Below are 15,934 nucleotides of genomic sequence, written 5' to 3' on the forward strand. Positions count from 1 at the left end.
GAGACAAATGAAGGAGATGTCCTCCTTTTTCAAAGAAAGTGGCTTCCCTTTCTCCACCATCAACGCTGCCCTCAACCACATCTCTTCCATTTCACGCATGTCTGTTCTTACCCCATCCTCCTGCCACCCTACCAGGGAAAGGGTGCCTCTTGCCCTAACCTACCACCCCACCAGCCTCCGCGTTTAGTACATAACTCTCCAAATGCCCGCCATCTCCAATGGGATCCCTCCACCAAACATACTTTTTCTCTGCTTCTCCCACCCCCACTTTCTGATTTCCATAGGGACTCCCGTGTCCATTCGTTCCTCTCCACTGATCTCCCAGCTGGCACTTATCCTTGCAAGCGGAAGAAGTACCACAGCTACCCTACACCTCCTCCCTTGCTACCATTCAGGGCCCCAAACAGTCCCTCCAGGTGAGGCAACACTTCACCTGTGAGTCTGTGAGTTCTTGGTGTAGTCTCCTGTGTATTGGTGAGACCTTTTGTAAATTGGGAGATCGTTTCGTTGGGTTCCCGCGCTCCGTCCGCCAGAACAAGCAGGGGTCTCCCAGTGGACACCATTTTAATTGGACTTTCCATCCCCATTCCAATATGTCAATCGATGGCCTCCTCTACTGTCACAATCAGGCTACACTCAGTTGGAGTACCAACACCTTATATTCAGTCTGGGTAGCGTCCAACCTGATGGCATGAACATTGATTTCTTGAACTTCCGGTAATGGCCCAGCTCCCCCCCGCCCACCCTTCACCAATCCCCATCCCCCTTTTCCCTCCTTCATCTTATTTCCTTGCATTCCCATCATCTCCCTCTGGTGCTCCTTCTCCTTTCTTTTTTCCACGGCCTTCTGTTTTCTCCTGTTGGATTCCCCTTTCTTCGGCCCTGCATCTCTTTCACAAATCAACTTTACAGCTCTTTACTTCATTCTCCCCGCCCCCAAGTTTCACCCAGCACCTTGTGTTTTTCTCTCTCCCCTCCCCCACCTTTTAAATCTACTCCTCATCTTTTTTTCTCCAGTCCTGCCGGAGGGTCTCGGCCTGAAGCGTCAACTCTACTCTTTTCCATAGGTGCTGCCTGGCCTGCTGAGGTCCTCCAGCATTTTGTGTGTGTTGCTGGGATTTCCAGCCTCTACAGATTTTCACTTGTTTGTGACACATTTCTTTGTGTTTGGATGTTTCGATGCACATGTGACAAATAACCTCGAACCTCTTGTGCAAACTGAAAGGACTGAACTTCCCACCGCAGCCATCTGCACCTGGAGCACAGAGCAGCAACTTGAGAGTACAATGAGTCAGAATTTCCCATTACGTTACCCGTACTCTTCAACAGGCCAACACTTACAGTGTAATGACATTGTGCAATCAAAACAACGCAGATCTGCCTTGATATTAAGTCTTACTTCATTGACAGTAATCCTTAAAATCACCTGCCGGCAGATGATTTTAAACTGCTACTGTATTTGGAAGAGAAATTGTTTCAAGAATTTTGATCCCCAGGCTTGTTGATATTTTAGTCAGAGGAAGATATTTGTTATTATACTTCGCAAACAACAGGAATTCTGCAGATGCTGGAAATTCAAGCAACACACATCAAAGTTGGTGAACGCAGCAGGCCAGGCAGCATCTCTAGGAAGAGGTACAGTCGACGTTTCAGGCTGAGACCCTTCGTTTAGTCCTGACCACAGCACATCCTCGGACGGTATTGGTTGTTAACACAAAACCACACATTTTATTGCATGCTTTGTACATGTGACAAATAAAACTAATTTTCTATAAATAGAGACATGGTGCGTAGATTAATATCAAATGTTCCACTTATTTTATTCTGTTTCTACCAAATTTAATCTATTTTGAATTAAGACTTCAGTATTTTAAGACCACAAGACATAGTAGCCACTCTGCTCATCAGCTTTGATCTGCCATTTCATCGTGGCCGATTTGTTATCCCTCTCAACCCCACTCTCCCTCCTTCTCCCTGTAACCTTTCACACCCTGACTAGTTAGGAACATGCCAACTTCTATTTAAATGTACTCAATGACCTGGTCTCCACAGCCATCCATGGCATTGAATCCCATCGATTCACCACTCTCTGGCAAAAGAAATTCTTTCTCACCTGTGTCTTAAAAGGATGTCCATCTATTCTGAGGCTGTGCTCTCTGGTCTTAGACCCACCAACTACAGGAAATATCTGCTCCACACCCACACTGCTTAGGCCTTTCAACATTCCATTGGTTTCAACGAGACGACCTCCCTCCCACCCCCATTCTTCCAAACACCAGCAAGTACAGGTCCAGAGCCATAAAACGCTCCAAATACATTAACCCTTTCACTCCCAGAAACATTAGCGTGAATCTCCTCTGGACACTCTGCAATACCAGCACAACCTTTCTTAAATAAGGAGCCCCAAACTGTTCACTGTACTCCCAGTGTGACCAATGTCTTATGAAGTTTCAGCATTACATCTCTGCTCTTATATTCTAGCCCTTCTGAAATGAATGCTAACATTGCATTTGCCTTCCTCACCACTGATTCAGTCTACAAGTTAACCTTTAGGGAATACTGCACAAGAACGCTGAAGTCCCTTTGCACCTCTGATTTTTGAATTTTCTCTATGATTAGAAAATAGTCTGCACCTTTATTCCTTCTACCAAAGTACATGAACATAAACTTCCCTGCGCTATATTCAATCTGCCACTTCTTTGTCCATTCATCCAATGTGTCCAAGATCTTCTGCAGATTCCCTGCTTCCTCAACACTACTTGCTCCTCCTTTATCTTTGTATCATCTGCAAACTTGGCCACAAGTCCAAATCATTGACATGTAGCGTGAAAAGAAGCAGTCCCAAAACCAAACCATGCCAAACACCACTCGTCACTGGCAGCTACCCAGAATATCTTCCCTTTATTCCAACTCTTTGCCTCCTACCAATCAGCCAATCTTCTATCTGTGTTAGTATTTTTCCTCTTATATTGTTAAGAAGTCTCATGTGCGGCCTTCTGAAAATCCAAGTAAACAACACCCACTGACTCTCCTTTGTCTATCCTGCCTGTTACTTCCTCAAAGTATTCCAGTAGATTTGTCAGGCAAGATTTTCACTCATAGAAACCATGCTGACTTTGGCCTATTTTATCATGTGCGTCTAAGTCATCCAAGACCTCATCCTCAATAATGGACTCCAACATCATCAGCATCACTGACATCAGGTTAATTGGCCTATAATTTCCTTTCTTCTGCCCCCTTCTTAAAGAATGGTGTGACATTTGCAGTTTTCCAGACCTCCAGAACTATAAAAGATCAAGTGATTCTTGAAAGATCTCTACTAATGCCTCAGCAATTTCTTCAGCTGCCTCTTTCTGAACCCTGGGGTGTAGTTCATTTCAGACCTTTCAGATTTTCAAGCACCTTCTCTTTAGTTATAGCGGCTACACTCACTTCTGCCTCCCCCCCCCCCCCCCCCCCACCGTCATACTCAAATTTCTGGTATACTGCTAATGTCTTCCACAATGAATACTTATTATGCTCGTCCACCATTTCTTTGATCCCCCCATTACTACCTCACCAGTTTTCTAATGATTCAATATCCACTCCTGCCTCTGTTTTACCCTTTATATATCTGGGGGAAAAAAACTTTTGCTATTGTCTTTGATATTTTTGGCTTTCTTACCTTCATATTTCATCTTTCCTCTCCTTATGGTTTATTTAGTTGCATTCTGCTGATTTTTTTAAAAAGCTTTCCAATCCTCTAACTTCCTACTAATTTTTCCTATGTTATATGCCGTCTCTTTTGCTTTTATGCTGTATTTGACTTCCCTTGTCGTGCATGGTTACCTCATTCTCCCTTTAGAATACCTTATCTTTGTGATGTATCTGACCTGCACCTTCCTTACTGGAGGAAAGATGTACTGGCTTTGGAGGTGGTGCTGGTGGTGGATCACAAAGTTGGATCCGGAGATGAAGGGGTTAGCCTATAAGGAATGATTGAGTTGTCCGGGCCAATACTTGCTGAAATTCTGAAGAAAAAAAGCGATCTTATCGAAACACATAAAATTATGAACGGGGTTGATGCCCCACCTCCCCCTCGTACCCCATCCGTTATTTATTTATATACACACATTCTTTCTCTCTCTCTCTCCCTCTCTCTCTCTCTCTCTCTCTCTCTCTCTCTCTCTCTCTCTCTCTCTCTCTCCTTTTTCTCCCTCTGTCCCTCTCACTATACCCCTTGCCCATCCTCTGGGTTTTTCTCCCCCTCCCCCTTTTCCTTCTCCTTGGGCCTCCTGTCCCATGATCCTCTCATATCCCTTTTGCCAATCACCTGTCCAGCTCTTGGCTCCATCCCTCCCCCTCCTGTCTTCTCCCATCATTTTGGATCTCCCCTCCCCCTCTCACTTTCAAATCTCTTACTCACTCTTCCTTCAGTTAGTCCTGACGGAGGGTCTTGGCCTGAAACGTCGACTGTACCTCTTCCTAGAGATGCTGCCTGGCCTGCTGCGTTCACCAGCAACTTTGACCACCCTCATTAACAAGGCATTTTCACCCGCAGAACTGCTGCTCACTGAATTTTTTTTTGTTTTTGCACCATTCTCTTTTAATTCTGAAGACTGTTTTGATATTCTTAACACACCCTGTCTGACACCGGCAATTAAAGTCACTTAGATAACATTTTTTCCCTATTCTGATATTTGGTCTGAACAGCAACTGAACCTCGGGACCATGTCTGCAAGCTTTTATGCACTGAGTTGCTGCCACATGATTGGCTAATTAGATATTTGCATTAATGAGCAGGTATGCCCCAAAAAAAATAGCCATTGAGTGTTGACTTAGGATGGAGATGAGGAGAAACTGTTTTTTTTTCTCCCCCCCAGAGGGTAGTGTATCTGTAGATTTCTTCTGCCAGGGAAGCAGTAGAGGCTACCTTATTTAAATATATTTAAGACACACTGTGACAGATTTTTGCATCGCGGGGGAATTCAGGAGAAAAGGCAGGTATGTGGAGCTGAGTCCATAACCAGATCAGCCATGATCTTATTGAGTGCTAGTGTAGGCTTGATGGGCCAGATGGCCTACTCCTGCTCGCATTTCTTATGTCCTTATGAACCCTTGTGCTGAAGGTTTGAATTGAGTTGAAAACAACATTGAGATGGAATAACAGAATAACGGAATAAATTGCGTGTTTGATTGGATGTAAAAGTTTCCTATTTAGAACTCCAAATGATACACTATCACATCTGTGTTTCTGTAACATATAATAACAACTTCCACTATGACCAGCCAAACCTCTTGAGAATAAAATACTTAAACTTTACAAAAGTTACAGCATCATGAAACATGAATAATCTGTGGACTTAAAGATGATGATAGTTCACAAGGCGCAAAAAAGATATGTCCCACAGGAGGAGAAGTTCTTAAGTGGTAGGAGTAGGCAACTGTGGCTTACAAGGGAAGTTAAGGATTGCATAAAAGCCAAGGAAAGGGCATATAAAGTAGCAAAAGTGAGTGGGAAGTTGGATGATTGGGAAGCTTTTAAAATCCAACAAAAAGCAAATTTTAAAAAAGCCATACGAAGGGAAAAGATGAAATACGAGGGCAGACTAGCCAATAATATAAAGCAGGATACCATAAGTTTTTTTTTTCAATTATGTAAAGAGTAAAAGGAAGGTGAGAGTTGATATGGGACCGCTGGAAAATGATGCTGGAGAGGTAGTAATGAGGGACAAAGAATGGCAGATGAATTTAATAAGTACTTTGCATCTGCCTTCACTGTGGAAGACACTAGAATCCTAAGAACTAAGTACAGGAGCAGAATTGAGAGCATCCTGACTGGCTGCATCACTGCCTGCTATGGGAACTGTATCTCCCTTAATTGCAGGATTCTGCAGAGAATGGTGCGGACAGCCTAGCGCATCTGTAGTTGTGAACTTCCCATGATTTAGAAGATTTACAAAGACAGGTGTGTAAAAAGGGCTTGTAGGATCACTAGGGACCTGAGTCACCCCAACCACAATCATTCCAGCTGCTACCATTCGGGAAATAGTACTGCAGCATAAATGTCAGGAGCAACAGGCTCCAGACAGCTTCTTTCACCAGGTCATTAGACTGATTAACTCATGCTGATTTGAGTGTATTCTATGTTACATTCACTGTTCTATTTATTATAAATTGCTATGATTGCACATTAAACATTTAGATGGAGACATAATGTAAAGATTTTTACTCCACGTGTATGTGAAGGATGTAAGAAATGAAGTCAATTCAATAGCTGTGTGCCAAAGGTCCGTGAGTGTCAGGGAGCTGGAGTGAGGCTCATTGCTATTACAAAGGAAAAATTGCTGGGCAAACTCAATGGTCTTAAAGTGGGTAAGTCACCTGGACCAGGTGGATTGCAACCCAGAGTCCTGAGAGAGGTTGCTGAAGAGATAGTGGATGCATTGGTCATGATCATTCAAGAAACACTTCAATCTGGCATGATACTGGAAGACTGCAAATATCATTCCACTCTTTAAGAAGGGAGGAAGACAAAAGAAAGAAAATTATAGGCCAATTATTCTAACCTCTGTGGTTGGGAAAGAGTTGGGAGTCTATTGTTAAGGATGCAGTTTTGGGGTACTTGGAGACTAATGATAAAGTTAGTCAAAGTCAGCATATTTCTGTAAAGGAAAATCTTACCTGACAAATCTGTTACAGTTCTTTGAGGAAATAACAAGCAGGGTGGACAAAGGAGAGGCAGTGGATGTCATTTACTTGGGTTTTCAGAAGGCATTTGATAAAGAGCAACACATTAGGCTACTTAAGATAAAATCCTATGATGTTACAGGAGAGGTACTGGCATGGATAGAGGAATGGCTGTCAGGCAGGAGGCAGCAAGTGGGAATAAAGGGGGCCTTTTCTGATTGGCTGCCGGTGACTAGTGGTGTTCCTTAGGGGTCAGTATTGGGACTGCTACTTTTCACATTGTTTGTCAATGATCTGGATAATGGAACTGATGGCTTTGAGGCAAAGTTTGCGGCTGATACAAGGATATGCGGAGGTGTAGGTAGTGCTGAGGAAGCAATGTGATTGCAGGACTTGGACAAATTGGAAGAATGGACAAAAAATGGCAGAGGGAATACAGTGTTGGGAAATGTACGATAATGCAATTTGGTAAATGAAGCAATAGTGTGAACTATTATCTGAATGGGCAGAAGGTTCAAACATCAGAGGGACTTCAAAGACTTAATGCAAGACTCCCAGAAGGTTCATTTACAGGTTGAGTCTGTGGTAAGGAGGCAAATGCATATTGGTATTTATTTCAAGGGGAGCAGAATGTAAAAGAAAGAAGATAATGCTTAGGCTCTATAAAATACTAGTCAGGCCGCACTTGGAGTATTGCTAACAGTTTTGGGCCCGTATCTCAGAAAGGACATGTTGTCATTGGAGAGAGTCCAGAGGAGGTTCATGAGGATGATTCTGGGAATGAAGGTTAGCATATGAGGAGCATTTTGGCAGCTTTTGGTCTGTGGTCACTGGAATTCAGAAGTGTGCGGGGGAATCTCATTGAAACCTACCACATTTTGAAAGGACTAGATAGGGTGGCTATGGAGAGGATATTTCCTTTGGTGGGGGTATCCAGAACTAGAAGGTACAATCTCAAAATTTGGAGGGGGGGGAATGATCTTTTAGAATAGAGGTAAGGACAAATTTTTTTTAGCAAGTGAGAAGTGAATCTGTGGAATGCTCTGCCACAGACTGCAGTGGAGGCCAAGTCCGTGCGTATGTTTAAGGTGGAAATTGATAGTTTCCTGATTGGTCAGGGCATCAAAGGACATGGAGAGAAGACAGGTGTATGGGATTGAATGGGATCTGGGATCAGCCTTGATGGAATGGCAGAGCAGACTCGATGGGCTGAGTGGCCTTGTCTGTCTGTTTAATGTTGTTCTGATGAGGCATCTAAGCCTGAAAAGTTTTTCTTTTGCTCTCCGTAGATGCCACCTGACTTGGTGAGTTCCTCCAGTATTTTCTGTGTGTTACTCTGCATTTTGAACATCTGCAGAATCTCTTATCTTGAAGACTTCAAGTCACTATTCGCTTTCATAGCGTGAAAGTTTGTAACTAACCATAGTAAGAGCTGAATTGCAGAAGAAGAGAAGACAACACTGGCAGCATTTTTTTTTCTGAGTACAGAAACATCTCTATAATGGGAGGGGGAGGGAGGGAACGTCCATTCAGACCATGAGAGGCCTATGTTGGGCATTTTCATGCCTTACGAGGCACAGATTGGAAGTCCGCGTGGGGCGCCACTCCTCGCACAGACACTAGAGCAAGGTGTGATTAAGTGCCTTGCTCAAGCTGCCACAGCTGAGGTTCGAACTAGCGACCTTCAGATCACTTAACACACTTGGCCACGTGTCCAACACAGTGTTATAGAAGGGAGCCAGTACAGAATGTCAATTCCGCTCCCCACTGATTACATTGGGACAAGTGTGGAATCTCTTCCCTTTATACAACAAACAGATGATGAAACTTCCTGGAATTAAAACATTGCTGAGATAGAGGGTTTGGGTGAAAATATTTCAAATAAAGCCAAACACAAACTCAAAAAGCAATGCTGTTGGAAAATAAAAATCAAACAAAACAACTACAGATGGTGGAAATCTGAAATGAAGCCAGAAAATGCTGGAAACCATGAGCAGTTCTAGCAACATCCAGGAAAATAGAAAGAATCAAGATTTTAAGCTGAAGACCCATCATCAAAAATGGGAGAGAGAGTGAAACAAGTTATTTTTAGGTAGCAGAAATGGTGGGGAGAAGATCGATTGAGACTAGATGGCAGGTAAGCAGTGGCTAGATTAGCAACAGATTATACAAAGTTTATCTAATGGTAAAGCTTTGGAGATAACCAGCAGCTTAGAGTATATTAGGGACAAAAAAAAGGCAAAAATGATGGGCATAACTTGCCACTTCTGATATAGACTAAAATACGTTAGCTAAGGTTGGAAAGTTCAGTATTGAATCCAATAAGATACAGTGTACACAGATAGAAGATGAGCTGCTGTTCCTATTGCTTGTATTTGGCCTTGCAACACTATAGGAAGCCACTTCAAGGTTAGACTAGGAGTGGGATAATTAATTAAATACTTGCCACTTTAATTCATTATTCCACCCCAACTGTTGTTAATGCGTGGCCAAATACTAGTGCAAGTTTGGCATATTTACAAATGCTCTGTATGGGATAATCAAAGGTCCATTTCTCAAGTTAATATTTAAAAAAAAAAGCTGCAACACACACAAAGTGTTGGAGGAACTCAACAAGTCAGACACATCTATCTTTATTTATCATGTGCCTTGTCATATGCCATGAGTGATCTCAGAAAACTTCTCTACAGAAGTTGTTTTGCCATTGCTTTCTAGTGGGCAGTGTCTTTACAAGATGGGAGAATCAGGATCAGGTTTAATATCACTGACATACGTTGTCAAATTTGTTACTTTTGCAGCAGCAATATATTGAAATATATAATACAAACTGAATTTCAGTAAGTACATGCATATGATAGTTAAATCAGTAGTGCAAAAAAGTAGTGAGGTTGTGTTCATGGTTTCATTGTACATTCAGAAATCTGATGGCAGAGAAGAAGAAGCTAATACTGAATTGTTGAGTGTGTGCCCCACAGGCTCCTGTGCCGCCTCATTGATGGATGTCGCCTTTTTGAGGCATCACTCCTTGAAGATGTCCTAGATGCTCTGGAGGCTGGTACCAATGACGGAGCTGACTGAGTTCACAACTTTCTGCAGCTTCTTTCCATACTGTGCATTAGTCCTTCCTGCACACCACCTCCGCCCCCCATAACGGACAGTGAGGCAGCTAGTCAGAGTACTTTCCATGGTTCATCTACAAATACCAAATCTACACAAATTCCTCATGAAAATTAGCTGCTGCTCTGCCTTTTTTTGTAACTGCATTGATACATTGGGCCCTCAAAGATATTGACACTCAGGAACTTGAAATTGCTCACTCTTTCCACTTCTGACCTCCCTATGAGGACTGGTGTGTGTTCCCTTCCCTTACCCTTCCTGAAGTTCAAAATCAGTTCTTTAGCCTTACTGACATTGAGTACAAGGTTGTTGCTGTGACACCCTCAACTAGCTGATCTATCTCACTCAAGTACGCTTTTTGGTCAATATCTGAAATTCTGCCAACAATAGTTGTGTCGTCAGCAAATCTGTAGATGGCATTTGACCTCAGCCATTATCAATACTCTTTAATTGTTTGCCTGATGTCAGTGGTCACATAATCAGAACTTGCGATATGCACCAGCTGCTCATGCGACCATCCACCACCTGCTCCCATGGCTTCACATGACTCTGACTGGGGGAGTGGGGCTGGGGGGGCTAAGTAGGTGCTACACCTTGCCTAAGTGTGGTCTGCAAGCTTGCGGAGGGAAGGAGTGCCTTTCACCTCCTCTGGCAGGGATATTTCCCACCCCGCTACCCTGAGCAGAATCTATTGAGAGAGATAAGCAATGTTTCAGACTAAGATCTTTCCTCAGTGTCCTGATAATTTGAAAACTATTAACTAAAATCATAATGAATTAAAAAAATAATTTGCTTGGTTTATCCTGTCATTTATTTTTTTCCCAAAGTGCCTTGCTTCACTTTATTCTTTTTAGTTCCATTTGTCCTTGTCTGCCTATTTATCTAGTCCAGGTCTTGGTCCGTGGTGTAAAAAATGTTGGGAACCTTGATCTAGGCTATCTGTGTCTTCACCCAAACTTTAACAGTCCTATAAATAATTCATTATTTACCATATTCCACTTTATCCTGGGTACTCACTACTAACCAATTAACATAAATCAAAGATTGTAGTGGCCCCAGCACACACTCCGGATAACAGTAATGAAAAACAACTGTTAACTGGTCATAGAGTAATGCAGCACAGAAGCAGGCCATTCTGCCCGACTCATCCATGCTGACCAAGATATCCATCTTTGCCAGTCCCATTAGCCTCATTTGGACTATAAACCTTTCCTATTTGTGCGCCTGCTTAAATGTTGTTGACGTAAACAGCACTTGCTGTTTACTTTTTGCTTTCTGAGGCGATTTCAAATGGCGCAGTTTTATTAAGTTTACACTGACCTTTGAACGTAAGGACTGATATTCCACAAGTTAAACTGGGAGATCTAAGTGAGAACCTGAACCGAGAATGTATTATAAACACAAGAAAAATGTGCGGATGCTGGAAATCAAAATAACACCCGCAAAATGCTGGAGGAACTTGGCAAGCCAGGCAGCATCAATGGAAAAGACTAAAGAGTTAATGTTTTGGGCCAAGACCCTTCATCAGGACTGTATTATTGTATGTATTATATTCAATAATAACGATATATTATATTCTTATACATTATTATACTTGTACCCTTGAATTGAAATCCTATTACATGCATGCTGATAATAACAGACAAATAAATCTTATTTTCTAAGATCACGTATCTAATTCCATTAAGCAACATATTCATGGTCATTGTTTAACTTTTCAGGCCAGACCAATCACGTCTTTTAACTCTGTGTCGGAGTTTGAGTTGATGCACGAGTTTGACTCTGCCATGGCTACTGACTATGAATGGATGACAACTTCAAACATAGGGTAGGCAGCTTACCACCAGTTTCCTTTCTTGAAAAGTTGTTGAAGTTTTTATGTAGATTACCGTATTTGCTCTATTTGACCAGTTTGGCATGATGGGTAATCATTTCACATCTACAATCATACTTAAGTATTTATCCTTCAATGGATTTCACTGCCTTCTTGTAAACTACACCCAGTAATTGTGTTGTAAGTCATTTCAGAGATATGAGTTGTCATTTGCCATCAGCTGTTGAGAGTCAATCAAAATTGTACTCAATTTCTAGTTTCCAATTCAATACGAATCAAATAGTTTAACACAAACAACCAAAACTTTGCCCACTTTTGATTTTGTTTATGACATTGCACCTGGCCAGATCTTTGCTTGACATACATTTTTAAAGTTGTCTTTGAAGTTCACATTAGCATCTCTCAACCCAATTGACAGCTTCAGATAATTTGATCTAGGTAGGGATTCAATGAGTCTGTGGGCATCTCAGACTGAACCAGAGAGACAACAAACCCAGAGACCTCGGAAAGATGTGTCGAGCTGGGTACTACCAACCTCGCAGCTTTCAGGATTCATGCCAGTGAAATAGAAAATCTAACACACAGATCTTGGTGATAAAAGTTTATTTTACTTGAAATCTATAATGAATAATAAATAATCCAAAACCTTTCTTGTAGGGTTGTTCACCGAGCCAGGAGGTTATGTTTCAAATGTTTCGTCACCAGTCGAGGGGATATCATCAGTGCACAATTGTGTTTTGTCTCTCCCCAGTGCTCTCACTTATATTGGTTCGACTCTTTGTTCTGATAGGTTGGCTGTCATGCTGGCCGCCAGTTTCCGCTGTGTTCTGACCACTGATAGCTGAGTAATCCCTGCTGGCCTGTATCCCTTGTTATCATTCGTAGGAGTGTTGGTTCCTTGGGTGTCTGCAGCTCGCCACTTGGCCCCCAGTCCCGCAGATGCAAAGGTTTGTAAGTTGCACCCAGTTCAGTTGACACGGGCACCCGAAGAATCAATGCTGGCAATGACCGATAACCAGGAATATGGCCTCTGCTTCTCCATTGTGTTCACTACTCCCTGAGGGAAAAGATTTCTCCTCCTCTTGGGTCAGTATATGGCTCACAATATGTGTGCCAGACATTAAGAAAATAACCTGAAAAATGTATTTGCTCAATTTTAAGCTGGAGCCTTAAGACCAATTTTCTGTGTCAAATCTATGCCGTAGGTACGGCGCAGCCGCGTACCCTATGCCGTAGCCACGTACCCTACGCCGTAGCCTGACGCGCACCTCCCCAAAAATGTAACTACGCGTCGCGGCGATGCAGACCGCAACAACTGTGATTGGTCCGCTTGGTAGCATCGCATTTCCTCCTAGGCTGCAATAGCTTCCCATTGGGCGACTGAAGGGCAGGGAAGGAACTCTGGCTGCAATGCTTTCCATAAAGGTTTACAGACCTCCAAAATTATGGAGGACCCTGTGCTTGACACCAGTTTGTAGCCAGTTGCTACAGCCTGTTGACTTCCACCTGAAGCTAAAACCCGAATGGTGATTGCCAGTCTCTGAGTATACTGCGCATACCCTGATGCGAAATAAATGGTTGGAGACAATGAACCAAATCGTCAAATCTACCTGCTGACATACGAAAATATCTGAAATGCATTTCCTCATCCATGTCTCTCAGTGACTGGACAAGCACAGAAAATTCACCTTCCTTCAGTTTCAGTTGCCATTGTTTGAAGTTTGAGTTTCTTTGTGTTGAGTTTCAACATGAAGAAACTCAACACAGTGGCATAGAAACCCCACCGCCAACTAGCGTTTTGGTGGTGAATTGCAGAGCGACGCAGACACACCAACGCACAGGTATAAATGCTCACAATGACGTACACCACTTGTGTAGGCTACTACGCAGAAGTATAAATCAGCCTTTATTGTGTCACAATCCGGAGTAAATTTTTGTTGGCCTTCAGATATCTAAAAAGATATCATAAAGTAACACATTTTTGAAAATATATTTCCCATTGCAATGTGATCAGCACATTAATGCATTGCCATTGTGTAGTGATGTGGGGACTGTAGAGCTTTTGGACTGGTGACATTAATTCTAGACTCTCTCAGGCAGATTTAAATAATGAATAAGATTGCTACCCTCAATAGCTTGCCAAAGTAAAAGCAAAACAATAAGGCCAAAGCTAGTGGCAAGATAGAGGATTGGGAAGCTTTTAAAAACTTGTAGAAGGAAATTAAAAAGGTCATTAGGAAGGAAAAGATGTATTATGAAAGGAAGCTGGTGACTAATATCAAAGAAGATACTAAAAGCTTTTTTAAGTATATAAACAGTAAAAGAGAGTTGAGGGTAGTACCGGATGACTGGAAAATTGCAAATGTTACTCCACTATTTAAGAAGGGTGGGAGGTAGCAGAAAGGAAATTATAGATATGTTAGCCTAATGTTAGTGGTTGGAAAGTTGTTGGAATCAATAGCTAGGGATGAGATTACGGAGTACCTGGAGGCACGTGACAAGATAGGCCAAAACCAGCATGCTTTCTTGAAAGGAAAATACTGCCAGACTAACCTACTACAATTTTTTGAGGAAATTACAAGCAGGGTAGACAAAGGAGATGCAGTGGATCTGGTGTACTTGGATTTTCAGAAGGCCTTTGACAAGGTGCTGTACAGGAGGCTGCTTAGCAAGATAAGAGCCCATGGAATTACAGGGAAGTTACTAGCATGGGTGGAGTATCGGTTGATCAGCAGAAAGTAGAGAGTGGGAATAAAGGGATCTTATTCTGGCTGACTGGTTACCAGTGGAGTTCCACAGAGGTCGGTGTTGGGACCGCTGCTTTTTACGATGTATGTCAATGATCTGGACTTTGGGATTAGTGGATTTGTAGCTAAATTTGCCGATGATACAAAGGTAGGTGGAGGAGTGGGTAGTTTTGAGGAAACAGAGAGCCTGCAGAGAGACTTAGATAGTTTAGGGAATGGGCAAACAAGTGGCAAATGAAATAAAATGTTGGAAAGTGTATGGTCATGCACTTTGGTGGAAGAAATAAATGGGCAGAATATTATTTAGATGGAGAGAGAATTCAAAATGCAGAGGTGCAAAGGGACTTGTGAGTCCTTGTGCAGGATACCCTAAAGGTTAACCTCCAAGTTGAGTCAGTGGTGAAGAAGGCGAATGCAATGTTGGCATCCATTTCTAGAGGTATAAAGTATAAGAGCAGGGATGTAATGTTGAGGCTCTATAAGGCACTTGTGAGACAACACTTGGAATATTGTGTGCAGTTTTGTGCTCCCTATGTTAGAAAGGATATACTGATATTGGAGAGGGTTCAGAGAAGAGTCACAAGAATGATTCCAGGAATGAAAGGGTTACCATATGAGGAATGTCCGGCAGCTCTTGGGCTGTATTCCCTGGAGTTCAGGAGAATGGGGGGATCTCATAGAAACATTCCAAATGTTAAAAGGCCTTAATAGATTAGATACGGCAAAGTTATTTCCCATGGTAGGGTAGTCAAGGACAAAAGGGCAAGACATCCAGTTAGAACAGAAATGCAGAGAAATTACTTTATTCAGAGGGTGGTAAATCTGAGGAATTTGTTGCCACGAGCGGCTGTGGAGGCCAAGTCACTGGGTGCATTTAAGGCAGAGATGATAGGTTCTTGATTACAATCAGAAACAGGTTTATTATCCCCAGCATGTGACGTGAAATTTATTAACTTAGCAGCAGCGGTTCAATGCAATACATAATTTAGCAGAGAAAAAGCAGTAATAATAAAATAAAAATAATAATAAATAAACAAGTAAATCAATTACAGTATATGTATGTTGAATAGATTTTTAAAAAAGTGAAAAAACAAATACTGTAAATTTAAATTTAAAAAATTGGGGTAGTGTTCAAAGATTCAATGTCCATTTATGAATCAGATGGCAGAGGGGAAGAAGTTGTTCCTGAATCGCTGAGTGTGTGCCTTCAGGCTTCTGTATCTCCTACCTGATGGTAGCAGTAAGAAAAGGGCATGCCCTGGTGCAGGAGGTTCTTAATAATGGACACTGCCTTTCTGAGACACTGCTCCCTGAAGATGTCCTGGGTACTTTGTAGGATAATACCCAAGATGGAGCTGACTAGATTTACAACCTTCTGCAGCTCCTTTCAGTCCTGTGCAGTAGCCCCTCCATACCAGACAGTGATGCAGCCTGTCAGAATGCTCTCCACGGCATCAAAGGGTATGGGGAGAAAGCAGGGGAGTTGGGATGACTGGAAGAATTGGATCAGCCATGATTGAATGGTGGAGCAGACTCAATGGGCCGAATGGCCCGTTTCTGCTCCTAT

General features: G+C 42.3%; 2 protein-coding genes across 14 annotated transcripts in view; one reads left to right on the forward strand and one right to left on the reverse strand.

Annotated features, from left to right (window-relative positions):
* Positions 1-15,934, forward strand: part of LOC140210700 (rifampicin phosphotransferase-like) — a 208,439-nt gene that overhangs the window by 103,743 nt on the left and 88,762 nt on the right. For all 5 annotated transcript variants that reach the window (XM_072279895.1, XM_072279897.1, XM_072279896.1 and 2 more), the window contains one exon: positions 11,508-11,614. In XM_072279895.1, the coding sequence (XP_072135996.1) occupies positions 11,508-11,614 (107 nt within the window). The remainder of the gene's footprint in view (positions 1-11,507; positions 11,615-15,934) is intronic.
* The window catches only part of LOC140210701 (uncharacterized), a 181,250-nt gene that overhangs the window by 17,727 nt on the left and 147,589 nt on the right, over positions 1-15,934 (reverse strand). The gene's annotated exons all lie outside the window — the stretch shown is intronic.

This window comes from Mobula birostris, chromosome 15 (genome assembly GCF_030028105.1).
Source record: "Mobula birostris isolate sMobBir1 chromosome 15, sMobBir1.hap1, whole genome shotgun sequence".
NCBI lineage: Eukaryota > Metazoa > Chordata > Chondrichthyes > Myliobatiformes > Myliobatidae > Mobula > Mobula birostris.